The following is a 27,381-nucleotide window of genomic DNA, read 5'->3' on the forward strand; positions in this document are numbered from 1 at the left end:
CCATCCCCCTCCCCAACCCACAGACTAGCTATTACCTCAAGCTGAAATATAAAATACAAAAATTATGTATAAGAAAACTGTGTGCTAAGTACTTTGTACTATAAATAAAGAATTGATAATCCTATTGGAAGGTGCACACATCCTAAAATGAAATCATTTTAAATATACCAATACCAGCTGAAGGCTATACTTTGATTTCATCTGACTTCTTCCCTTCCCTAGCAAATGTAGTTTGTTAATCCCCATATGCAGAAGTGGGTGCTGGAGGCCACAGAGAAGGGAAAGAGGCCAAAAGTGCAAATTCCATGCTGTTCGTTTCATAGTGTTTCTTCTGTAGTTGACCAGCATTCCTAAGGGAACTAATTGAGGATCCTAGTGACCTTCTAGTGTATGTGAACCATCATATTGCCTGAATTATTTAAAATAAATCCCATGTTACAGGCAATGTGGATGTCAAAGTAGATAACAAAGTAGGCCAAATTTTGCATGCTAGAAAAAGAGATCCACCAAAATGCTGTTATTCTCTGAGTTGCAAAACCTGCGGATAGTCCAACAGGCATTTTTCAGAGGTGTGGGAGAACTGTCAGCAGCTGTTGCAGTCAATTTGCTGGTGTTTCTGCCGGGTCTTCTGGGATGTTAGTTTAGAGTGGAGAAATGAAGGTTTCCACTGTGGTGCCACAGCCGTCAGCAAGGAGACTTCTTGCTCTCCAAACCAGGTTGATAACATGTTGTCATCACTTTCTGATAAGAAAAGGACTTGGAATTTAATCACTTAAAGGAAAATGCAAGGCCATCCAAATGACTTTTCATTCATGTGTGTATTTCTTTTCAAAGGGTAACGTTAGTAGTGAAACATGAGCTGCCTGTGCTGGCTCCTTGCAGTCTTGCAGGTGTAAAGGCTCGTGGCCAAATCCCACTGGTGAAAGAACAGCAAAGCTTCAGGACTCGGCCTAGTCTTGCTTTCTTGTGGAGAGGTAGTTTAAATCAATGATTATTGGTTCGTTTCAAGGGAAAGAAAAATTAGTTTTAATTTGCTAGCACTAAAATCCCTGAAGCCGCTCACCACAAAAGTCTTTCTGTAGATTCTGCTTTCATATTTAAAGAATAACAAATAAATTTAAACTCTTCCTTTTTAAACAGGAGCCCGTATGTTTATCAATTTTTTTATTCTGATAAATATACAACATATAAAGCCTACATTTTAAAGTGTGCGATTCACAAAGGCGTTTAGTACATAGCTGTTGCACAACCATTAGTGCTGTCTACTTCTAGAACTTTTCATCACCCACATGACCCATGCTCATGAAACAGGCGTGCTCATGTTTCCATGTTTGCTCTCAATGGAATGTTTCGGAATATCATCCTCCGCCTACCTCCTGGAAGTTTGTATGTTGTTTTTACAATAGCCTGGAGTTTGTATAACTGAAGTGCTAGGAGTTAGGTTTTATTTAATTAACAAGTATTAAAGCAAAAGACTATCTACATTTAAGTGTTTTTCTCTGTGTACAGGGTTATGTAATATATATCCATACCATTTCTACATATAATCATAACATGTAGAAACTGACATTTCCAAGGTAAAAGAAGGAAAATGTTTAGTCATTTCCAGTTTGGTATGCTGAATCTTTTTATTTGTTGGGTATGCCCTGGTAGATCCTAATGGTAGCAAGGACACAGTAAACGTTTTTTTCTTTTACTTTAGTATATATATTTAGATCTAACTTTAATGAAAACAGATAGTCAACTTTTAGATGAACTTAGATTCATAAGCCAGGTTCCAAAAAGGTCTATCCTGAAGAGTTCTAGACTAATAGAGATGACCTTTTTCTATTAGTTAAAATGGACCTGTGAAAGAATTGAAATCACTTTTCAACGGGCAGTTTGTAATAACTTAAATTAAAACTTTAACAATAGCTCCTAAAGTCATTGAGGTAGATTAATATTATTTCAAAGTAAAAACTGGTATCTGTTCAAATGCTCTTTTCCCCAATTTTTTGGTAGAGTCTCTTCACTTCCAAATAGGTACTAAGAAACCTACACAGCTTTCTAGCGCTGTCTGAAACAATCGACTAAAAACGGGAGTGACAGGATATATGACATTCCTGGCATCTCTGACTCTCCTAGTTACGGATTCCTATGTGATCTGTGGCAAGTGTCTTCACCAGCACTAGTCAAATAAATACACATACAAGAACAGTTCCATAGAGCTGGGGGAAAGAATAGTTGATACACCCATAAGAACATTGATCCCAGGGATCACCTAGCTCCAAGAAAGAGATCGAACACTGTCATAAAGAGTCAGCATCACTAACTCAGATATTTTTCCTTTCAGAATTCAAGAAATTCTATTCTGGCTTCTTCTGGATTCGGAGCATCTCTCCCAAGTTCATCACAACCTTTGACTTTTGGAAGTGGACGGAGCCAGACCAATGGGGTTCTAGCCACAGAGAACAAATCTTTGGGCTTCTCTTTTGCCTGTAGCTCTACTCCAGAGTCTCAGAAAGACACTGATCTCTCCAAAAACTTGTTTTTTCAGTGCATGTCCCAAACTTTACCTACCAGTAACTACTTCACTACCGTTTCAGAGAGTCTGGCTGATGATTCCTCCAGTCGGGACTCATTCAAACAAAGCCTTGAGAGCCTGAGCTCAGGCCTGTGTAAAAGCAGACCCACTCTTACATCAGACACTAAGCCAGGTTCTAAGGCTGGCAGCTCTGTGGACCGGAAAGTGCCTACAGAGTCCATGCCCACCCTCACGCCAGCCTTCCCACGGAGCCTCCTGAATACCCGCACACCAGAAAGTCATGAAAATCTATTTTTACAGCCCCCTAAATTATCCCGAGAAGAGCCCTCTAACCCTTTTCTGGCATTTGTGGAGAAAGTTGAACAGAGCCCTTTCAGCAGCTTTACATCTCAGGCACCGGGTAGCTCTTCTTCTGCTACCACTGTCACCTCCAAGGCAGCCCCCAGCTGGCCCGAGTCTCACTCCTCTGCAGAGTCAGCATCTTTAGCAAAGAAGAAAAGCCTCTTCATCACAACTGATTCCTCCAAGCTGGTACCTGGTGTTCTGGGCTCAACTCTTACCACCGGGGGCCCAAGCCTCTCTGCCATGGGGAATGGCCGCTCCAGCTCGCCCACCAGCAGCCTCACTCAACCAATTGAGATGCCTACACTCTCCTCCAGCCCCACAGAAGAGAGGCCAACCGTGGGGCCTGGGCAGCAGGACAATCCCCTCCTCAAAACCTTTAGTAACGTCTTTGGCAGGCAGTCAGGAGGCTTTCTGTCCTTTCCTGAAGATTTTTCACAGGAGAACAAAGCTCCTTTTGAAGCTGTGAAAAGGTTCTCACTGGATGAGCGAAGCTTGGCTTGCAGACAGGACTCAGACTCCAGCACCAACAGTGACTTGTCGGATTTGAGCGACTCTGAGGAGCAGCTGCAAGCCAAAACTGGCCTGAAGGGGATTCCAGAGCACCTAATGGGGAAACTAGGCCCCAACGGGGAACGTAATGCTGAGCTGTTGCTGGGCAAAGGCAAAGGGAAGCAGGCCCCCAAGGGCCGTCCTCGGACCGCCCCACTGAAAGGTGATCCTGCTGTGGGCTGTACTTGAGCTTTGCCCTGGCACCAGCCTCCACTGCCTCTTGTGCTCTCAGGCAGCAGAAGCCCTCAGTTTGACGGGAAGTTTCATAATCCCGTAGAATTACATAGCCAAAGAGTTTTACATAGGACCTTCTGGTTCAGAGCATGATTGCATCTAAACCAGCACTGTGAGTAGAATGTCCATCCTGTACAAGGAGCCTTCAAGATGATGGTGGAAGTTTTCCATTGTCTTTTAATTCCATTTTTTCCATAAACTTTTGAAGCCCCCTTACATAATGTAAATGTCTCAAAGATCAAGATCTTCCTTTGCAGTTTGTTATTTTTTGCCAGGAATTATTTCCTGTGTTTACCTCATCCCTTTCTACTTTGTTTAACTCTTACTTTTAATTTGCTTCAGGACTTGCTCAATAGACTCCATTCTCACTTAGCAGCCTTTTGTAGGCTTGAGTCACGCCTCAGTTTGCTTCTCTATAGTGTACACGGGATTTAGCACCTCTACCAAAGGCAATACATTCTGTGGAAAAAAGCTGTTGTCCATAGCAATTGTCCTATGGGAGCCCAAAAGGCCCTAAGTAGTAGAGCAGTAATATCCTGAGGAGCTAGAGGCAAGTGGCAGCTGCCTTCTACTTCCCTTGGATTTCCCATGCTGTTTTGTCTTAATGTGACACTTCTCAGCAATTCTCCATGATCCTTAGCTATCAGAAGCTCTTTCCTCTCTACCCTCCCTTTCTGTAACAGATGATACCTCATGGGGACATGCCCAAACAGTGCAAAGAGGAGTGGCCCAGGACAGGACAGATGTCTGTCCCCCAAGAGGATCTTGTCAGGCCCCATTTGTATAATCATGACCAACCTTTTCTCCTTTCTCCCTTAACTCAGTTGGCCAGTCTGTGCTGAAAGATGTGAGCAAAGTGAAGAAGCTGAAACAGTCTGGAGAGCCCTTTCTGCAGGATGGATCATGCATCAATGTGGCCCCTCATCTGCACAAGTGCCGGGAATGCCGCCTAGAGCGTTATCGAAAGTTTAAGGAACAGGAGCAAGATGATTCCACCGTGGCCTGCCGCTTCTTTCACTTCCGGAGGTACCCACACTCCTCTCGTGGCCTCTTTCCCAGTTCTGATTAGTGGCGCATCATTCTCACTTTTACTCTATATTCGTAAACATAGTTCACCATCTCTTTCCTCCCCTTCCTTAACCCTTTTTCTGCCGGAGTCTGTGCTAATTATTTAAAGGCATGTGGCCTTGTCCTGGAGAGCTGAAGCCGAGTAGTCACAGAGCTAACCGCTGTGCTGCCCTGTGTTCTAGGGTGCCAGTGGGGTGTGAGCAGAAGGGCTCCATTTTGTGCTGCAGAGCTCCTGCCGAGGGAAGGGGGAGTGTGATGGGGAGATGATCCTGTGGAAAGTCCCTGAGATAGAATGGGTGAAAATTCTGGGACCAGTGTGCTGTCCTTATCAAATAGCAGTATTTAGTCACTGTCCCTCTGTTCATTAAACTTAGGAGTTTCTTTTATTTTTTTATTTACTTTCTTCTTTTTTTTTTGTCATGAGGAACATTTTATTTAATTCATTTATGTTTAATAGTCTTATTGGCATATATCTCACATATCACACAATTTAATACTTCAGTAATATTGAGGAGAGTTGTACAATCATCACCACAATTAATTTTATAACATTTTCTTCTGTCTCATGTTTGTAGCTTCCCATTCTTTTTTTTTAAATAGGAGTTTCTTTTAAACAGTCTTCCAATAACTTTTATTTTTACAGTAAATAAAACTAAGTGGCTTAGTCCTTTAGAATCAATTCACTAATTCAACCATTGTTCTGGACACTGGGCATTCAAAATGAACAAAAATCAACTCTCACCCCTCAGGAGGTTTTCATTCTAGTGGGGGAGGAGTTGAATTCAAGGTCAGCTAATAAAATGCTGTGAGAATAAGAAAAAGATTGAAGGGTGTTAAATCTAGAGCGGCTACAGGGCAGGCTGAGTAGGTGAAATTTGAGTAAAGTCAGAAAGAGGTAAGGGAATGATCCTTGTAGTTCTCTGAGAGAAAAATCTTTTAGGTAGAAGGAATAACAATTGCAATCATCTTGAGGCCAAAGTTTTCTTGTGTGTTCAAGGAACTGAAGTAGGCCAGGTTGAATAGATACAAAGTGGGGTCAGAGAAGTCAATGTCAAAGAGTTAGTGTTAGAACCAGATTTTAAAGAACCTTTGGCTTTTAAGCTGAATAAGAAATCATTGGAAAGGTGGGGTGGAAGGGGGCAACTGATTACAAGGATGTACATATAATCTCCTCCCTGGGGGATGGACAACAGAAAAGTGGGTGAAAGGAGAAGTCGGACAGTGAAGATATGACAAAATAATAATTTATAAATTATCAAAGTTTCATGAGAGAGCGGGGAGGGAGGGGAAAAATGAGGAGCTGATGCCAAGGTCTTAAGAGCAAATGTTTTGAGAGTGTTAAGAGCAGCGAATGGACAGATGTGCTTTACACAATTGATGTATGTATGGATTGTGATGAGTCGTTTGCGCCCCCAATAAAATGATTTTAAAAGGTCATTGGAGACATATTTATTACATTAATTTCTGTAATAGCAAAAAAATAGAAACAATTGAAAACCACGACTGTAGAAGAATGGATAAACTCTGGTATATGTACACGTAGAATATTATGTACCATTCAGTAACACTGATAGTGATTCTGTTAGTCAAGCTCATAAAGGTGAATATTTTATGGCACCATTATTATAGAGGAAGAAAGAAACACAAATTTAGTTTTCACACCAAAGGAAAAGACTTTAAAGACTGACAAGGCCAGGAATGGAGGGAGGAGTGAGGGGAAGGGACAGGAAGGTAAAGGAAGCAGGTGGAAAGAGAGAAAGAAATAACGACGTGTCCCACGTAATGGGATACTGACACTGTTCTGATAAGATGGAGTCTTCCCTACGTACATTATGTGTTTCTTTATATGTGTTATATTCCACAAATAAAAGGGAGGGAAATGAATATAATTTAAATTTTATAAAGAGAGAGAGAAGGGTCACAACCACAAAAACCCTCCAGATTCCTTACCCATCAGACCTAAACTGGGCTGAGCGGTCATAAAAGGAGAAAAAGCCCAATTAAAACTGACTTATGGTAAATTCTTTTATGACACATATGGAAAAGAAGTAGAGTAGAAGGGAAAAATAATTATTGGAGGGTTTTGACCTGATGGGTGACACTAATGAATATTTTAGCGGCTCCATCTAGTTTCTCTTTTTAGGAATACATGTGAAGGCATGGATAGAAGCAAGGGGAAGTTTGGAGACTTCCTGAAATGATGGCAGATGATAAAGGTGGTGGCTTGCTTAGACCAGGGAGGTAGTGATAGAGGTGATAAAAAGTGGATAAACTGTTTTTCCACAAGTGTTTTTCATCTAATTTTTGGAGCTCATTAACTTGAACTGGAGAATCTTAAGAATTTTGTATGACTTCAAGCTTGGCATGATCCATGTCAGTTCTTGGCAAATTATAACCCACTGGCCAATTCTGGTCTGCCACCTGTTTTGTTTTTAATTAATATGACATATAAATATATAGGTAGCAAAACATTTACCTTTTCAACAGTCTTCCCTGTACAATTCAGTGATATTAAGTATGTTCATCATGTTGATCAGCCATCGTCTGGGTAGAGTTTGAAGGTAGAACCATTGTGATTTTCTGATGTGTAATGTGAGAGAGAAATGATTCAAGGATTATTCTAAGCCTTTTGGCCTGAAAACTGGAGGAATGAGTTTGCCCTTTATTGATAAAGAGATTTTGGAGGGGAAGGGAAGTGGGGGGAGAATGCATGTTAAATTTGAAGTGCTTATTAGATTTCCAAATGAGAATGTTGAACGATATGAACTCCAGACCTCCTCATCTAACTTCACAAGGTCTATATGAGCTCAAAGATAATTCTCATGTGGTGGAGGTCAGACACGCCTCTCTCTAGCCTTTCAACACTTCTGACACCCACCATGCCTCCCAAAGCACTCCTTTCTGCTGCATTCAATAGCCCAGTGCTGTGACCACCCAGAACTCAACAGACGGTACTCAGAGTTAAAGCATTTGTTACGGAAGTAGTACATTTCAATTCAGCATCAGGAACAACTGAGGATATAGTTTTGCTGTAAGAAGCAGACAGACCTATGCCCTACTCAAGCAAGTGTTAAAGGCAAAACAAAAGACCCTGTAGCTTCACCAATACGTTCCTAAAGACATCCCACTTTGCCAGTAAATCCTGGCCTGAAGTAGCTCAGCTCTATTGTTCCAGGGTTGGGTACACTCTCTGTAGCTGCCCCACTCTGTGGGCAGGAAGCCCACTGTGCTGTCTGGCACTGCTCTGCCAGTTCCACTGCCACCATTTCTCTGCCACTGGTTCTTGGTGATTTTTCCCCCCTGCAACTGTTTCTAGTTGTCTTGCATAGCATCAACTCCAGTGTTATATCTGTCTCTTGGGTCTAGCTGATTCTCAGCACAAGGACCCTGGGTCTGCTCCTTGTTGTTCTTAGTGATAGTGATGTTCCCCATTCTGCTCTGGGATCAAGGTTCTTTTTAAACTTAACAGGAAGGCAAAACCAACAAGTTTCCTGCAAGTATTCCTAAAATACCTTATTTCCATAGCCCCACATGGAAGCAGTGCATATCCCTTATTTTCATTATTTGCAAGCTGTCCGAGCCCTTTGGTGAGTTTTTAATACCTTATTTGTATAGCCCCACCCACTCATTTATGGGAATCAAAAGACTACGGGTAACTAGAACAGCCATGTTAGTGAGCTACATTGTAAGAAGGAGCTAGAGTTGAGGGAAGAGGTTCAAGCTGGAGATATCTATTTAAAGTTGTGTGTGTGAAGTCACTCAAGGAGTCAGAATCGATGTAGAAGAGCAGTGTCTAAGTTTGGATTCTCTAGAGGAGCAAAACAAGTGAGTGAGTTGGAGAGATAATTTATTTCAGGGAAATGCCTCAAGCAGTTGTGGAAACTGACAAGTCCCAAATCCATAGATATCGGGCAGCAGGCTGAAGACCTCTTGATTTCGCACAGAATTGCAAGGACTGGTGAAAACCTCTGCTGGCTTATGTCCCAGGAAGTGGTGATCAGATCACCAATAAGAGAGCAGAATCTGAAGAGGAAGAACATGAGCCAGCCATGCTAGAACATCTATTGATATATTGGAGTCAGGCCACAACCCCAAGGAAGCTCCCCTTTCTACTGATTGACTAATAACTTTAGAGCACAGCATCCAAGATTATATTTTATGTTATTGTGGAAAAACTACCAGTATAGGGTCTGCCAAGCCAGTGAAAATCATACTTTATCCAAATTGACACCTAACATTAACCATCTCAAGCAGCATTAATCCAAGGATGGAGTTTTACAGCTCAACAACATTCCAAGACAGGAAAAGTAAGGAGAGACCAGTAAAGTAGATTGAGAAAGAACAATTGTTAAGGATGTAAGAAAACCAAGAGAGTGAGGTACTCTGGAAGCCAGTTGAAGAGAATATTTCCAAGAAAGAATAATGAACTGTATCAGATGTTGTGGGTCATATAAGTAGAAGTAACCACTGAGTTTAACAAGATAGAATGATCATATCAAAAGCAGTTTTGATAGATTGGTAAGAGAAAAAGTCTGATTAGAGTGGGTGGATTAAGAGAAAACAAAACGAAAAATAAGTGGCAATAATGAGTATAAACAACTCTTTTGAGGAATTTGGCTATAGTGAGCATGTAAATGGAGGAAGGTGTGTGGTCAAAAGGGATTTTGAAGTAAAAATGATAGCAAATTTAAATGCTGATAAGAATGATTCATCGGAAATTATGTCTCTGGCAGCGCTGACCAGACACAGATGATTGTAACTTGACTATAATGAATGGAACTCCTACTGTATAATAGGGTACCTAGTCAGCTGTTCACCCTCTTGATCCATTCTGGATTTGTTTTAAGTTGAAATGCTTCTCACTTGTTTCTCAGTAAAGGTTTTATTTTTAGCTTAAAAAAAAAAAAGAATGATTCATCGGGGAGGGAGGGGGACGGGGGTAAAAAAAGGGAAACCGAGCTGATTCCAGGAACCCAAGTGGAAGGTGAATTATGAGAATGACGAGTGCAACGAATGTATAAGGGTGCTTTGCTCAGTTGATGTATGTACAGACTGTGATAAGAGCCTTATGAGTCCCAATAAAAAGATTTTTTTAAAAAAAAGAATGATTCAGTAGAAGAAACATTAGAAGGAAAATTGAATTAGTCAAGGGGATAGATAGCAGAGTGATATCTTTGATTTAGGTGAAGAGATTGGATATTGGATTAGAGTATAGATGGAGAAATTAGGCCCCCCTGGGACCTAGTTCATTTATAGTAACAGGAGCCGAAACAGAGTATGTCGGGTAGGCCCAGTTGTAAGAATGTGTGGTAACGTAATGAGCCCTTGTGCAAGCTCATTTGTGTTCCTCCTGTTTTCATTGGTGAGTAGGAAGCAAGGTCTTCAGAGGAGGTGTGATGTTGGAAATGTTAGAGGAAAGGGAATTGTGTGAAGTAGGCATCTAGAAGAGTTGGTAAACCATGAAGCTGGATTGTGACTACCAGACAATATTAGGGACTTACCTGAGATAGAGAGACAATAATTTAAAGCACAACAATGAGCAAGGTAAAAGTGTGGAGCAGGTAGAGGGAAAAACTGATGAACAGCTCTGAATTGAAAAATAACCTGCCGGTCAGTTCCTCCAAATCATCATAACTCCATATAGGGTTTCCTAGACTGTGCGTTTTTACAGGAGCAAGACAGCTTAATCCTCCTGACGAGTAGCTGGTGGGATTGAACTGCTGATCTTGCAATTAGCTGCCCCATGCCTAACCCAGCAAGCAAGTTAAAGAATTCATACCTACTAAGTGTTCACAAACTGACCTAGTGGCAGCTAACAAAGACAACCACCGGTGATAATCGAGTACTCATATTAGTGTATGCTGTGTTGGTCAAGTATGGTGAAAGTTTTTAACTCAGTCTGATACCTGTTCAGTGTCATTTGATTTCTTGCAAGTCCTGAGATTTTGATTGTGTGTTAGTTTGCATAGCAGCTGATATTTACCCGGCATCTCCCTTCCCATCGCAGGTTGATATTCACTCGAAAGGGAGTACTCCGAGTGGAGGGGTTTTTAAGCCCCCAGCAAAGTGATCCTGATGCCATGAACCTGTGGATTCCTTCTTCCTCACTAGCAGAAGGGATAGACCTAGAGACCTCAAAATACATCCTGGCCAATGTCGGGGACCAGTTCTGCCAGCTTGTGATGTCTGAGAAGGAGGCCATGATGATGGTGGAGCCACACCGTAAGGCGCCCTCTTTCTCATCAGCCACACATTCCCATTTGCTGTCATTTGATGGTAGTGGCAGTTCCTGGACAGTACAGATGCTTTGTACTGGACTAGTAACCAAAAGATTGGTATTTCAAAACCAGCCAGAGACACTGCAGAAGAAACTGGCTGTCTGCTTCTGTAGATTACAATCAAGAAAATCCTAATCTCCAGCACATGGAGCCTCTGAGTCCCAAACTACCAACACACAGGAAATCAACAAGTCTGATAGTGCTTCTCTTTATAGTCTGCTCACTACCTTGAGCAGACGTGTGATCACAGTCTTGGCCATTAACGAACCTGAGAATGCCTCGCTCGCTTGCCTTTTGCTTTTGTAGCACAGCTGGTAGCATATACATTTTGGCATGTCTTTATGTTTGTTTTAAACTAATTTTACTAGTAATGGATATATTCTGGATTGTAAACAAATAAAGTGAAATGTTTCTGGGTGCCACATTTTACCCCTAGAACCCACAGTTCTCAGTCATATATAAAATTTGTGTATTCAAAACAGAAATAAAAAACCACTGCCATCTTGTCAGTCTTGACTTATAGCAACCCTGTAGGACAGAGTAGGACTGCTCCTGTGGGTTTCTACAGGAGTAGAAAATCTCTTCTTTACCCTGAGGAGCTGCCAGTGGTTTTGAACTGCTGACCTTAGAGTTACCAGCCAGGTAACGTAACCCCCTGTCACCAGGGCTCCTTCTGTGTTGCTATTGTACCCTATTTTCAGACCCAAAAAAATGTGCTGAGAAATTATGCCCTATACTTCAAAGGGAAAAAGCCTCTTATTTTAAGCGCCCCAAGGTTGAATTATTTTATAGTATATTTAATAGCAACATAAGACATTGATTCCATGTCGACCCTTGTTGATGTCCTTTCATTATTATAAGCTCTTAAAATAACATTATATTATACATAATTTTACTTAATTTGGAAACATTAGAAGTTGCATGTATTTTGTTTCTTGTAAAATTATAGAAACACTTGACTTCACAGATCCTTGCATTATATTTCTGAACAAAAAAAACTTGAATAAGGATCTCTGAATCTTGGATCTTAGGTTGTCGGTCAGCATGGTCAATGGCAACAATATTCCTCATCCTTTTTCAGAGAAAGTGGCGTGGAAGCGAGCAGTCCGTGGTGTTCGGGAAATGTGTGATGTCTGTGAAACAACTCTCTTCAATATTCACTGGGTTTGTCGAAAGTGTGGATTTGGGGTCTGCCTTGATTGTTACAGGCTCAGGAAAAGCCGTCCTCGAAGTGGTAAGCAAATGCCCTAAGCAATTCTAAAGGTAACTAGTTGTTAAAGGCTAACAGGGAATTATGTAACTTGGTCATTAAAGTCAAGACTGGGTTTATGTCCACTGATTAGCTGTTTGTTTATCTTTGTTGTACTTTGAAAACTTTCCATTGCCAGTACTGAGAAGCCAGTTAATCATAATGTTCATATGAATGAGATTGCTCCCCTGCTGTAGCATTCATCCTTTTTAGAGTACAGTTGGCATACAACACCAACAACAGGATAACTCTAAGACTTAAGTTACTATGAACTAAACTGTACTTATACCATTTTACATTCCCACCAGCAATGTAGGAGGGGTCAATATGATTACATCCTCACCACCACTTGTTATTATCTATCTTTTTTATTATTGCCATCATGCAGGTATAAAGTAATATTTCCTTGTGGTTTTTTTATTTGCTCAGGAGAAAGATGGGCTTTCCTATTCTGTAAAGATTTAGTCTAAGGAGGCCATGGGGACCGTTCCACTGTGTTCTGTAGAGTTGCTGGTTGCTAGTGGTAGCAGCACAGCAGCTCAGGCTCTTGCCCCAGGCTTCTGGAGGCTATGGTTGGGTGTTCTGTTAGTCCTCTGGGCTGATGGTTTCCTCGAGCCTGCAGCTACTTTGCTCTTCTTTCCTTTGAATGCTTTACTCATTATGTGCCAAGAATCTTCTTTGCCCCTTTACTTCACATTCATTTCCTCTTTAGTGCAACAGTCTGCCTTAGTAGTTTAGAGTTTAAGGATACTGGGCTTTGAAACATCATCCGTCCATCTTATTACACGACTGCATATCATACTTTACTTATTTAACCCCTCAAGCCTCAGTCTCTTCATCTGTAACACAAAGATAATGTCAGTACTTTCCTGTAAAGTGGTTAACACAGGGCTTGTCACCCACTAAAAGAAAACAAACTCCATGGTTGAACTATGGAATGATATGATATATATATCATATGAATTTAAAAAAAGAAGAAAAACAAACTCACTGATAGCAAGTCAATGCTGACTCATAGCAACCCTAACAGGAGAAGGTAGAATTGTCCCGTGCAGTAGAAAGCCCACTCTTTCTCCTGAGGAGTGGTTTCTGACTGCTAACCTTTCTGATCACAGTCATACTCATAACTATTAGGTAGCTTAGCACAGGGACTGGGGCGTCCATTACGCATGCTCAGAGGTTCAAGCTTCTGGCCAAGAAGGGGTGGTACACCTAGGAGGGCGTTACACCTGCATTGGCCCATCTAGGCCAGGTGAATTCAGTTCAGCCAATAGGGTCAAGTGGGATCTTCAACCATGCTTCCCAGCGGAGGAATTGAAAAGGCAGGATCCCGGAGCCCACCACGTGACTTGCTCTCTCAAGCATCTTCTAGGCAGGCTGTATGAGGGTGAGGTGCACTGAGGGGGCCTGTGTAAACCTGAACCTTCCAATAACTTTCATGAAACTCACTTGGATCGCAATCTAGGCTTCGGAGTGAATTCTTTTTCACGAAGCCAAGGACTGAGGTGTATCTCTCCCATGAGAGATCTAACATAACCACTATACCACCAGGGCACCTCTTTGTTACTATCAATGATCTTTTTTTTCCCTTTTAATCCTTCAACAGATAACTGATTAGAACTAAAAAAAGAAACAATATCATACATGTTAATGCTTAGAGCCTTCCATGAAAAATTAACTGCTAAAGAAATTGTCTCCTGCCATAAAGAAGACAAAAGTATATTAAGCAATAACGTTTAGGCATTGTCTTACGAAAGTATGGGATTGTAATTTCCTAAGAGAAGGAAATATCACTGACCTAACAATCGTCTCAACTTACTACCTAGAGGAAATTTCCAAGCCATAGCAAAGCACCTAACAACAGTAGCAGCAGCAAGGAAAGAGGAAATAAAAGAGACTTTATCAACCTCACTAAGTTGAGAAGGTAAAGATCAGAATCCAAGAAGCCTGAGGCAGAATATTGTAGGAGTAGGAGCTATGCAGAGCAAGCGCTGGAGATACAGTCTTCCCGCGCCCTCCTTTTTTACTTAGTAGTCATCTGCCTGTGCAGGAGAAGAAAAACCCCTCAATATCCAAGAAAGACAGTTCATAAAGCAGTAGGCTAAATAATTTGAAGAACTCAAAAGGGCTGAGAATAATTTGCTTTCCCACTTGCCAGCGTGCAAAAAACATTGGGTAGAATCTAGAACTAATTGAGTTCCTAAATAAAGACTGTTCTAGAGCTGCCACAACCAAAGGTAAAGCAAGCACCAGAAGTATCAAACGACCATGCAAGCTACCAGCCTATATGTCAAACTGAAATCACTCTTTAAAAGATACAATAAAATCCAATATGTAGAAACATAAAAGTCACCAAGTTCTACATTCAAACAAGATTAGGTAGGCAGAAAAATATTGATACCGTAAAATAGAAGATACATAAAAGACCCAATTGAACCTGGAAAACAAAAACCACTGAATGGGATTAACAGCAGAATAGACACTCAAGAAGAAATGGACAGTGAATTTGAAGACATGGCAATAGAAAATATATAAAATAAAGAGAGTAAAAATTTTAAGAACCAAAAATCTGGTTCTTTCTCCCGTGGTACTGGTATTTGTGCTCTGGTTGCTGATGCTGGAACCTGCCAGGGACGCTGCCTGGTCACCGCTGGGGTTGTTGGGGGGACGGGCCAGGAGGACTGACTCCCCCCTACTCCAATAATGCTGTTTGTTGGGCAGGGATGGGGTGGGGACGGACCAAAAATCTAGCAAGTTCAATAAACCCCAAGCAGAATAGATATGAAAATAACACCAGTACATATTATAATCAAATTATTGAAATCTAGCGATAAAGAGCAAATATGAAAAGCATTTGAGGAAAGGAAAGTCCCTTAGCAGAATAACCAACATGAAAATGACATGTATAAAACTCTACAGGTCTAAAGCCACAATAAAATGACATACTTGGACTGCTGATTTCATCAATCTACTAACCAAGATTTCAGAGCCCTTGTAGCCTAATGGTCAAACCCCAAGGTCAGCAGTTGAAAATCACCAGCCACTGTGCAGGAGAAAGATCGGTTTTCCATTCCCATGAAAGATTTACAGTCTCAGAAACCCAGGGGCAGTTCAACTCTGTTCTATATGGTTGCTGTGAGTCAGAATCAACTGATTACAGTGAGATAACCCAGTTAACCCAGAATTTATGACAATGAAAGTAACTTTTTAAACTCGATGTGTGGGGGGATCCCGGGGAGGGTGGTGGTGGTGAAATTTTACAGAGCATATTGGTTTTCCATTCAACAATTCATACACTTTTGAATTGTGATATTTATTGCCATCCCTACGATATAAAAACACTTTCCAATTGGAGTTTACCATTTCCTTCTTTCTATCCTTTCCTACCTTTGAACTTTATCCCTAGGCGAATGCTGCCCTTTTGATGTCATAACTGACTGGTCTTGTTGATTGAGCTACAGTGTTGGCTTGATGGGTAAAGGCTGACTGAGGGCTATAGCCTCAGCGGTTCTGCAAGTCACGCTTTGTCTTTTTTATGAGTTTCCGTTTTGTCTGCACATTTCCTCCCACTCTATTTAGGACATTCTATTGTGTTCTGTTGCAAAGTGATGAGCAATAGTAGCTGGGCACTACCTACTTTTTTTCCCCTCAGGGTGGTAGAGGCTGAGACTCGCCTCTTTTGGACTAATTCCATGCACCTTTTATTTTCCTTACTCTGCTTTGCTTTGGATGGGAAGAAACCAAATTTGCACCTCCGATGTCCACTCAGAAGTCTTAAAACTCACCAAACTATCATGTAGAGCGGTCATTGTCTGTACACAGTGCTAGACTTTTTTATTTGATGCCCCAGAGATGAAAATACCTTTAAAAATTGAAAATGGAATACTTTTTCAGACCAAGGAAAGCTAATAAAATCAATCACCAGATCTGCACTAAGTGAAAAATTTAGAGAGTTACTCAGGAAAAAATAAGAGGTATGGAAATATGTGGGCTTATAGAGAGGAATAAAGAATATCCTAAAACACAGAAAAAAAGAAAAAATATCCTAAATTATAAATCTGTAACTATGTAGCTATATTTAAATATGTTGCTATCAATGATCTTTTTTAATCCTTTAACAGATCATTGATAAGAACTAAAAAAAAGAAACAACCAGTGCATTGTAGGTTTATAATACATGTAAAATTAGACTGTGTCAAGAATCGCACAAGGAAGTGACATGGAAATAAAAGTATAGTTTTGTAAATATTATACCACTATACATGAACTCAAAGAGCCCTACTGGCACAATGGTTAAGCACTTGCCTATTGACTGAAAGTTGACGGTTCAAACTCATGAGCCCCCTCTGTAGGAAAAACATATGACAATCTGCTTACCTAAAGAACTGCCGTGGGCTGTTCTCTGCTCTGTAGAGTTGTAGAGTCAGAATTGACTCAAAGACAACATATGTGACATAGTAGTTAAAATTTCATACTGAGCATATTCTTCACTAGTACCACAACTCAAACACTCTGTTCCTCGGTGTACAATATACTGAGATTACAATGGCTTACGTCTTTCCAAAGGGCCACAGTATATACACAAATATACATTATATCTGTAGTATTAAAAGCATCATGGAATGGGGTGCATAACTGGCAAAAGTCAAAAAATGCTATTTAGGAAAATGATAAAATTTATTTGGTAGATCTACTTTGTTAGAATCAACTCAACAGCACCTTTCAGTAACAACAAAGAAATAAAGGTTGAGATACATTGAATTAGTTATAGGAAGGTCCATCATACTTAACGTGAGGCTTTACACTTAAGATCAAGGAAAAATAAGGATGCTTATGCAAAATGATGAACCCGCCCAAAAAAACAAACTGGAAAAAATTAAATAAATAAATTTAAAAAGACAACCTGGAAACAAAACAAAGAACTAAAAGCCACACAGATGGAAAATGAGTGAGATGCTCTTTATTTATAGTTGACATGATCATCTGTGTGCATAATCTTAAATCTACCAAAAAAGCTACCACTAAGCAATACTAGCAAGGATGCAGAGGAAAAAATAAAATGACCGATAACTACCAAAGAAAAATTAACCTATGAAATGTATATAAAGGGACTGATAGACATCTATCATTATGCCTATCCTTTTAATTCAGACATTAAAAGGAAGAAGTAGGTACAACATTGTGGCTGAATTCTCAATGAAAGAAACCTGACACAAATGACATAGGATCTCATTTGTGTTTCCATGAAATTATATAAAAGCAAGATTTTAGTATTGGAAAGTTGTTCAGCTGAAAGGAAAGAGGATTGACTACCAAGTGCTAGAGGAAATGGAGGGATGAGGTGCTGGTGGTGGAAGCTTTTCATGTTATGATTGTGATCATGTTTATACATTTCTGGAAACTCATTGAAGTGCACACTTTAAAATGTTGGATTTAGCATATGTAAATTATACCTCACTATATATATATATATATAAAATCAGTAAATCTGATATTTTTAAAAGTTGACTGTTACCCTTGGTCAAAGAGAAAATGGACCTTTATGATGAGGTCTGGAACTCCAACTCACTGATCGAGGTAACTCTCGTGATCCTCAAAAGAAGCTAGTGATGTCTTTTCATTTCTGTTTCAGAGACAGAGGAGATAGGTGATGAAGAGGTTTTCTCCTGGTTAAAGTGTGCAAAGGGTCAGTCTCATGAACCAGAGAACCTCATGCCCACACAGATCATCCCTGGTACAGGTAAGGACACTCCTTTGTAAGGTTTACTGGAGAACTTTTTAACAGAGAATTCACGTACCTTAAAATTTGTTGTAATGCTTTATCTCAACCTGATTTTTTTTTTCAAATCTTACCTGATTTCTGTGAGGCTTTTTAGGTGTGTGTAAGATTTCATACTACCACTGCACAGTCTAGTCAGAGAAGTTGGTCACTTTTCCAGGTATCATTTCACATTCTTGAGGTTGGCAGAACCAAAATGAAGTCAGCCAGTATCCAGGTTTCCATAAATACCTCTTGTTTTAGGCCTTTTAAAATCCAGCTGAATGTAATTAAGACTCTTGAATTCATGAAGGAAGGCAGCTTACAGTAAAGTAGACGTGTGGGTCCCTGCTTCAGTGAATCCTTTAGAAAATCTTTGTGCCTAGAACTCTACAGTAGCCATGTATGTATTGCTCAACTACTGTGTCTATTCTTCTCCAAGAAGACAGGCATTGGGAAGTGCCACGCGGGACCTCGGCAACTCTCCTTTTAAGTATAGTGGCTACCTGTGTGCCGGGATAGAGTGCTGCTAATGGTTCAACCTTTCGTTCTATGTTTGTGTTACATTTACCAGTGCTCCAGATTTCTTGTTTAAGCAAACCTTTTTTGGTTATTTTTTAATCATTTTATTGGGAACTCATACAACTCTTATCACAATCCATAAATACATCCACTGTGTCAAGCACATTTGTACATCTGTTGCCATCATCATTCTCAAAACATTTGCTTTCTACTTGAGTCCTTGGTATCAGCTCCTCATTTTCACCCTCCCTCCCCGCTCCCCCCTCCCTCATGAACCCTTGATAATTTATAAAGTATTATTATTTTGTTATATCTTACACTGTCCAACGTCTCCCTTCACCCATTTTTCTGTTGTCCATTCCCCGGGAAAGGGGGTTATATGTAGATCCTTGTAATCTGTTCCCCCTTTCCACCCTCCCTCCACTCTCCCGGTATTGCCGCTCTCAACACTGGTCCTGAAGGGATCATCTGTCCTGGATTCCCTGTGTTTCCAGTTCCTATCTGTATCAGCATATATATACCCTCTGGTCTAGCCAGATTTGTAAGGTAGAATTGGGATCATGATTGGGGAGGGGGGAAAGCATTTAGGAACTAGAGGAAAGTTGTATGTTTCATCGTTGCTACACTGCACCCTGACTGGCTCGTCTCCTCCCCGTGACCCTTCTGTAAGGGAATGCCCAGTTGCCTACAGATGGGTCTTGGGTCCCCAATGTGCACACTCCCTCATTCACAATGATTTGATTTTTTGTTCTTTGGTGCCTGATACCTGATCTCTTCGACACCTCATGCTCACACAGGCTGGTGAAACAAACAAACCTTTTTTTAAGGTATACCATAGGTCCATAAATTTCAAGAATGCAGTTCAGTTAATTTGTGCATACTCTTGTACATGAAGGAATCTACTCCTAGAGTTCCTCCCCGGAGGACACCTAGTTAATGCTTACCAAAGGAGGAAAAGAGTGCAGCTGCACAGAACTACCTGATGTAGAGCCATAGTGCTTCCATATTCTAACTAGAACCTCGGTTTCATTATAAAGTACTCAGGATAAACACAGCTGCCTCATTGGAATGAAGTAAGGATTAATGGAGATAATGTTTAAAGTCCTTAGCACAATAATTGGCACTTACAAGCATTCTGATGTCGTTATCTTTTGTTTTCCCCTCCAGCTCTTTACAATATTGGAGACATGGTACATGCTGCCCGGGGCAAGTGGGGAATTAAAGCAAACTGCCCTTGCATTAGTCGCCAAAACAAATCTGTTTTGAGACCTGCTGTCACCAATGGGATGTCACAGGTAGAAGTGTTGTGTGCAAGTATGGCTGTGAGTGAAGCTTAAATTCTTGGCACTAAGAGGTGTCCTATTGTCATCTCTGTTGTCCCAGGGAGCAAGCTTTCTAGTAGAAAATCTGTTGCTCTTGGTTCGATTCTAGTTTTTAGTGACCATATACTGCAAAGTAGAACTGTCCCCAGGGGAAGCCACTGTACCATAAGGGCTGTTTCGTCTTTCTTAAGGGGGTCTCAAAAAGTTACTTAAGATATTTAACTTCCCCTTGATAGGCACGGGTTTACCTTCGATCATCATTAAATTAGTTTAAGCTTGATTGGTAAATAACAAGAGATGCTGTGCATCTTGTCATGATTTGTGCCTCGAGGGCCTTTTGTGGTTAAGGAGTATAGAAAAGGTTACTGAAAGCATTGGTTACTGAAACTGGTCTTTTCAGAGATTGGTCCTCTAAGTTGGGCTTACTCTCAATCTATTCTAAAAGCAGTCCCAGTCCTCCAGAGACAGGCGTTGATTTGCTCATTGATCTGTCAGAGGCAGAGGTCATTCCAGTTTAATGGTACTGGTTTTGAACAACTGATTGTTAGGAAAACAGTTGCAGGCACATGGTCAGTCTGGACCCTGGATATAGTCCAGGGATCTAAAGATAATATTTTCAATAGGGTTATCATTCTAAAGGTAGTAATTTGAAAAATTAAGTCATCGAATAATAAATATTTACTGATCGTTTGTGTGCCAGACACTATGTGTAGTCCTTTTCAATCTCATTTAATCCTCAGAACAGTCAGGTCACATATCATCGCCAGTGGGTGAACGTTGTATGACAGTGGTGGGACCATTTCACATTGTTCTTCCCAGAGCTTTTGAGGGTCAGGAGCCATAACTATTTAGATTTTACTATTTCTGTCCAAAGACAGCATGCTAATCATATTGGTCTTCTATATTTTAGCTTCCTAGCTTAAACCCTAGTGCCTCTTCTGGAAATGAAACCACCTTCTCAGGGGGAGGAGGAACTGCAGCGGTAACAGCTCCAGAAACCGACCATGTTCCCACAGCCGATAGCTCTGACATCAGCCCTGAAGAGCCTCCTAAAGCAGACAGTTCAGCATCCAGTAGCAATAGTGAGCCAAAAGTCATCAGGCCCCCCTGCCCTGATACAGCCCCACCCTCTTCTGCCCTGCACTGGTTGGCAGATTTAGCAACTCAGAAGGCTAAAGAAGAAACGAAAGGTGAGATTAGCACAAGCCTCTGTCCAGCCTGTGCTTCTTCTGGGGTTCTTTAAACTCACACATCGCCATCCACATTTATGAAACATGCCACTTGCTTTCTCTGGCTGACCACATAAAATAAGGGAATCTCTTTGAGCATCTTTCTAGAAGTGGAGCTTTTTTGCTTTAAAAAAAGGCGGGGGGCGGGGTGCCCATGGCTGGCCTCTCCCCAAACCTCGTTAGGATTGATACCGGTTTCAACGGCTTCCCAGCTGACTCCACTACAGCCAGCACTGAGAGCCAGACCGAGAGGAGGGGTTGTCACTGCCCAGGAGTCTGTTGATGTGCAGAGTCTTGTGTCCCACCCAGAACAATTAAATCCAGAGTCTCCATTTGTAACACACACTCCAGACAAGTCTTCTAGAGACCCCCTTGAAGCATTCACTTAGAAAATGAGAGAGATGAAAGCTGGATGGGAACATAAAGAGGTACAAAGTCAGGATCTAGAATAGAAAGGAAAAAAATAGGAACGTCTCTCTTTGGCCATGAGACCTTCTAGATTCAGGCTTGACCCAGCCAAACTGCACTGTGTGGAGGGCAGGGAGGAGGAGATCCTTCTGTCCACCTGGCTGATTTTTAGAAGTCAGCCGACAGCTGGGTATTCCTTGTTGTGCCTAATGCTATTCCCGGTTGTGTTCTTACAGAAGCAGGGTCCCTGAGGTCGGTGCTCAATAAAGAGTCTCATTCACCCTTTGGGCTGGATTCCTTCAACTCCACTGCAAAGGTCTCTCCGTTGACTCCAAAGCTTTTTAACAGTCTGTTACTGGGTTCCACTGCCTCCAACAACAAAACTGAAGGCTCTAGCCTTCGAGACCTCCTTCACTCCGGGCCCGGAAAACTTCCTCAAACCCCCTTGGACACAGGCATACCTTTCCCCCCGGTCTTCTCTACATCTTCAGCAGTAAGTGTGCTCTCTACAACTCCAGCCTGTGCTGCTTTTCTGTTTAAGGATGATCAGGGATCTGGTGCTGGGCCAGAGGTATGTGGGTGGTTTGTGTTCTCTATGTTGTCTGTCCAATAGACAAGATCTCCCTTTACATTACATTTTGGCCGTGCTTGGGATCCTCTTAAAGGTATCGAACTTTTGTACCATGTTTGGGAAGTCTGTACTGGGACATTGAAAGTTTTCAATCACCTGCATTGATCACTTTTTTTCCTTGACAACAGCAGCAGTTCTTTCCTCCGTTGGTTCATTTTAACCTAGGCAGTACATTCATACTGTATTCTGTTGGGTATCTCAGACCTTACACATCTTGACAAAATCAGCCTTCTACCTGTAAGCCTCTTCTACCTTTACTTTCCCTATCTTGGTCAGTGGCATCGCCACCATTTTAATTTATTTGCCAAAAATCTTGGGGTCATTAGGGGCTCCCTTCCCTTACATGTTACATTGAAGCTGTCTGCAAATCCTTTCTGTTTGATCTTTGAAATATTTTCAAAATCCTCCCCATTTCTTATCAGCTCTACTTCCTGCTCCTCTGATTTAAGCAACATGTTCTCTTGCCTTGGTTTTTTCAGGAACTGCTCTACAGGTGTCCTTGTTTGTGCCCTTTGTGCTGCACAGTCTGTTCTCAACACAGCAGGTAGATGCTGCTGTGCCTGCTCTTGAAATGGAACCGTGTTAGGCAGAGTAAGACCTGCAGCAGTTCGTCTGCAGAGCCCAACCACATGCTCAAGCCAGCAGCACTGACCTCAGATCTGATGGCAGATCGCTCTCACATGTCAGCTTTGCCTAACATCTTCCAAGGGTTTCCTGTTTCTCTCATAAGCAGGTTCAAAGGCTCTGGTCCTCCCTGCCTAATCTCTCCCATGTCAACTTCCTCTCTCCCTCTCTCACTCTATTCCAACCACTGGGGTCTCCTCGCTGTTCCTGGAACCTCGCTAGACATGCTCACGCTTCACGGCCTTTGCACTTGCCATATTCTCCACCTAGAATTCCCTTTCCCGTGTGACCATGGCTTGCTTCATCTTTAACTTCCTCTCCTGTGTAATGTCACCTGCTGAAATGTCTCCTCCTGAGTAAGCCTCGTCAGATCACCCTCCCATGCTTCACACACCTATTGTTGCTATTGCATTTCTTCACAGCACTTACAACTGCATGTTTTACTTGCTTATGGTCTCTCTCCTCAAAGGCAAAGTGTTTATCTGTTTTTTTAATGTTTTACTTACTACTATATCCCTGGCACCATAAAGTGTTTGATACATACATAGTATGAGTATCGTAAACATTTACTGAATGATTAATGAATTCACATGGTATATGACGTTTAAAAGATCCAAAAGGTTTTAAAGTGAAAAATATCCTCTCCATGTCTCCCAAGGTTTTCAGTATCCTTTCAGAGATTGTGTGTGTGTGTGTGTGTGTGTTTCCGCCTTTTTTACTGTGCTATACTGTGCTTTTCCATTTTTCAGTTTATAGATCTTAGAAATCATTTCATATAAGTAGGCAAACATCTTTCTCATTCTATATTAAGGGTCAAATTTGATTAACTATGGGTTATTGAATCCTATACAATTTGGGTTATTTATTTCTCTTTTGGATAAGTGGTACATGTATATTTTGTGACTTTGGGTTCTATTCAGTTGGTACTTTTTTCCTCCCCTCCCCCATATCTTATAGAGCTAATGATTCGTAATCCTTCAGGCGTAGGATTATCATGTTTACAGAAATTCTCCACCTCCTTCAATTTTGTGACTTAGATGTATCACTTTCATCTGGGCCTCAGCTTTCCTAATAACTGGAGCAGATGAGAGATTCTCAGTAGGGTAGCAGTGAGGGAGGGACTGGAGGCCGGAACATTGCTTCCAGAATATACATTGCCTCCTAGATGCTCTGCTACTCCCCATTTTGGGGAAGGCGCAGCCTGGTAAAAAACACTGCTTTGTTAAATCACTTCAGTTACTTAATTGAACTGCAAGGGGTATCACAAAGCTTGTGGGAAGAATTCCATGATCTTTTTATTCCGTTTTCCACAAACTTTATGGGCAAACGAACTTATGTCTGTGACTGAGAAATTACATAATTGCATTTTATCATGTGTAAATCTACTTACATATGGTTAGAATAGGGCTAAAGGTCAGAGCTATTTCTTAGCTCTCAAGTCTCTGGAGTGTTGACAGTGCCTTTCTAAACTTCACTCTGCTAAGGCCAAAGGTGAAAATAAGGAATTTGAAATAATGACGTAAGAGGCCCTCCTCCTCCGGCTGGAGAGAGCCTTGAGGTCAGAACTCCTTCTTAGGAGTCTTACTGTTGGGCGGGGCTTTTTTTAACATTCTTCTCGTGGTGCCTCAAGCGGCGCTGACCTGATGGATTTGTGTCTGGCAGGGAGTGAAGAGCAAGACCAACCTACCCAACTTCCTTGACCACATCATTGCCTCCGTGGTTGAAAATAAGAAAACCTCAGATGCCGCCAAACGCGGCTGTCACTTGACTGAGACCCAAAAGGAGGTGAAGGAGATGGTGATGGGGTTAAATGTGCTAGACCCCCATACTTCTCACTCTTGGCTCTGTGATGGGAGGCTTCTGTGTCTCCATGACCCCAGCAACAAAAACAACTGGAAGATCTTCCGGGAATGTTGGAAACAAGGCCAGGTAAGACACGTTGTAAGGAAATCTTTACATACAATATCGAGTAGAGCGAGGGTTGGTACTGTTTTCTAGACAAATATTCAAAGCCATACATGCTTGTGTGATAACACTCCCCCCCTTTTTTTTTAATTTTATTTTAGGGGCTACTTGTTGAGAATGAGAAAGCGTATAGAATTGTCTGAATAGTTTTCTATTTTCGTTATGTGGAAGTGTTCTCCAAATTGCATTTTTCCACTTTATTGTCCTCTCAAAATAGAGGTACAAACCAGGTCAACAGAAGTGATGTGTATCAATTATGGCAAGTTCCTTTGGTGAGAGCCAGGAGTACTAGCTGAGTTGAAAGAGGTTCCGCTTGTTGGAGGCACGGGTGAGATCCATAGCTCCTGGGAAGGACTAGATCAGTGTGGCAGAGTCCTTTCTGTTTCCTCCCTTCAGCCTGGGGCTAAAAATACTAAGTGGCTCTAATTGGAATATTTTTTTGCTTCTACAGCCAGTGCTGGTTTCAGGGGTACATAAAAAACTCAAGTCTGAGCTCTGGAAACCAGAAGCCTTTAGTCAGGAGTTTGGAGACCAGGATGTGGACTTGGTGAACTGCAGAAACTGTGCTATAATTTCCGATGTGAAAGTTCGGGACTTCTGGGATGGCTTTGAGATCATATGCAGTAAGTAGCTTTGATTGTTCAGTGAGGGAAAACTCAAAAGTAAGCATCTACTTATATACCCAGTCTCCCACCTCTCCCTGGAAAAGACTTTACTAATTGTATCTTCTCTGAGTGAGAAACATCCCTTCCTGGAGCCAACCTTTTAGCCTGCGTAGCCATCTCATTGTCCCCAGAGCACGGCAGGGCTGAGGCACTGGCTCCCCTGGACTGTGTGGAGTGGAGTACTTTCCCTCTGAGGACGGGTGGGGAGAACCCTGTGAGACGGAGAGAAGAGCACACGTATGATGAGGGTTTACAAGTCTGACAGTAATAGATCAGTCTCTGGAGAATCTCGCATCAGTTTGCCCAGCACCATTATGGAAGTGCTTTCTCTTCCAGAGCGACTGAGGTCAGAAGATGGGCAGCCAATGGTGCTCAAACTCAAGGACTGGCCTCCCGGGGAAGATTTTCGAGACATGATGCCCACAAGGTTAGTGCTTACTGACGTCATCGTGAAGGACTTGCTAAATAAAGTCCATTTTGCCTCTGAATTTTTCCCCCATACCAAACTAAGTCATCTTTCTTGCCTTTTTATAGGTTTGAAGACTTGATGGAGAATCTCCCGCTGCCAGAATATACGAAAAGAGATGGCAGGCTCAATCTGGCCTCTAGGCTGCCCAGCTACTTTGTAAGGCCCGATCTGGGGCCCAAGATGTACAACGCTTATGGTACGAGGCTGGAATTGCCCCTTTGAGGCAGTATTCTCATCTCACCTCAGAGGGAGATCTGTGTTGGTCTGGGATATGAATAGAAATGATTTTTTTTAAAGAAGAAAGGATTAAGGGCAGGTGATAGGTGTTAAATATATTTGCTTGTGTCATGTTATTTGGGTAGGATTATTATGGGCCTACTTCATAAATTTGTATTCTGCAGGAATTGGAAAATTTCCTCTCAGAAATCCTAGCCAAGGAAACATGATTTTCAGTTGTACAAGGCTTCACTCAAATAACAGTGAGGAGGTCTGGGCACCATATGACCCACTCAGCTCTCAGTGAAGATTCAGGAAAGGAAGGATCAGCTCATGGTGAAGGCCGACTTTCATTTGAATGTCCCCTTCGTATGAGTTCCCATTTGTGGTTTGTTTTGGGAGTTGGACTGGGTTTTATGACCAACACCAATGATGCTGTTAACCTAGCTAGAGATCATTTTTAAAACTATGGGGGGAAAAGAGAGATTTCTTGATGAACAGATAAGCCTCATTCTCTCAATATAATATCACTCATTTAGGACCATCCTTTGGCATGTTTTCAATAGTAGGAAGTCTTCAGAATATTACCCCTCCACCTTTTCTCTTCCTTTTCTCTGTAGGTTTGATAACTGCAGAAGATAGAAGAGTTGGCACAACAAATCTTCACTTAGATGTGTCTGACGCTGTGAATGTGATGGTGTATGTTGGCATCCCCATTGGGGAAGGTGCTCATGATGAAGGTACAAGTGCTAGAGCATGTGTTCCTCAGAGTGGGTGCCAGGGGCATTTTCTTCCGTCTGCGTGCCTGATGTCAAGGTGGTGCTCTACAAAGGCATTCCCGTAGAGGACAATGCTCAGCTGATATGTGTGTCCAGAGTCATTGTCCTCCTGGGACTGATGTAACATCACAGAGGCAGGAGGAGGGCAGGGCAAATGACCTGCTTGGCCTATCAGCTAGTTCAACTATTGCAACCCATGGAGCAACAAATGAAAAAATAGGTTACCCAGAAATTAGTCATAAACATGATGTTGACTGCATTTATACTCCCTAACGTCTCAGTGTTAAAATTAGTAGATCTTCATTATGGAAATTTTAGAAGGAAAAAATTTTTTTAATAACTTAAAACCTCAAGGCGCGTAAATAACTGATACCATTATTTTGGTGTATGCCATACATGGGAGCTCTAAAGAGTGTGTGGGAAACTGTCATTAAGAGATCATAGAATTTGCCCACAAGCCTACAAAAGCCCCCTTGTACATTTGCGTTTGATCCTGCACACCTCCCCCACCTACCATTCCAGAGAAGCTGTATGCCTTGTAGACTG

The 27,381-nt window shown here is 41.6% G+C and overlaps 1 protein-coding gene across 1 annotated transcript in view; it reads left to right on the forward strand.

Moving 5' to 3' along the window:
- Positions 1 to 27,381, forward strand: part of KDM3B (lysine demethylase 3B) — an 85,746-nt gene that overhangs the window by 51,014 nt on the left and 7,351 nt on the right. The window contains exons 8-20 of the mRNA XM_075541622.1: positions 2,333 to 3,581; positions 4,477 to 4,678; positions 10,728 to 10,942; positions 12,080 to 12,232; positions 17,880 to 17,987; positions 19,695 to 19,822; positions 20,760 to 21,039; positions 21,723 to 21,979; positions 24,404 to 24,670; positions 25,158 to 25,329; positions 25,708 to 25,798; positions 25,906 to 26,036; positions 26,677 to 26,796. Of these exons, the coding sequence (XP_075397737.1) occupies positions 2,333 to 3,581; positions 4,477 to 4,678; positions 10,728 to 10,942; positions 12,080 to 12,232; positions 17,880 to 17,987; positions 19,695 to 19,822; positions 20,760 to 21,039; positions 21,723 to 21,979; positions 24,404 to 24,670; positions 25,158 to 25,329; positions 25,708 to 25,798; positions 25,906 to 26,036; positions 26,677 to 26,796 (3,373 nt within the window). The remainder of the gene's footprint in view (positions 1 to 2,332; positions 3,582 to 4,476; positions 4,679 to 10,727; positions 10,943 to 12,079; positions 12,233 to 17,879; positions 17,988 to 19,694; positions 19,823 to 20,759; positions 21,040 to 21,722; positions 21,980 to 24,403; positions 24,671 to 25,157; positions 25,330 to 25,707; positions 25,799 to 25,905; positions 26,037 to 26,676; positions 26,797 to 27,381) is intronic.

This window comes from Tenrec ecaudatus, chromosome 2, assembly GCF_050624435.1.
Source record: "Tenrec ecaudatus isolate mTenEca1 chromosome 2, mTenEca1.hap1, whole genome shotgun sequence".
Lineage (NCBI taxonomy): Eukaryota > Metazoa > Chordata > Mammalia > Afrosoricida > Tenrecidae > Tenrec > Tenrec ecaudatus.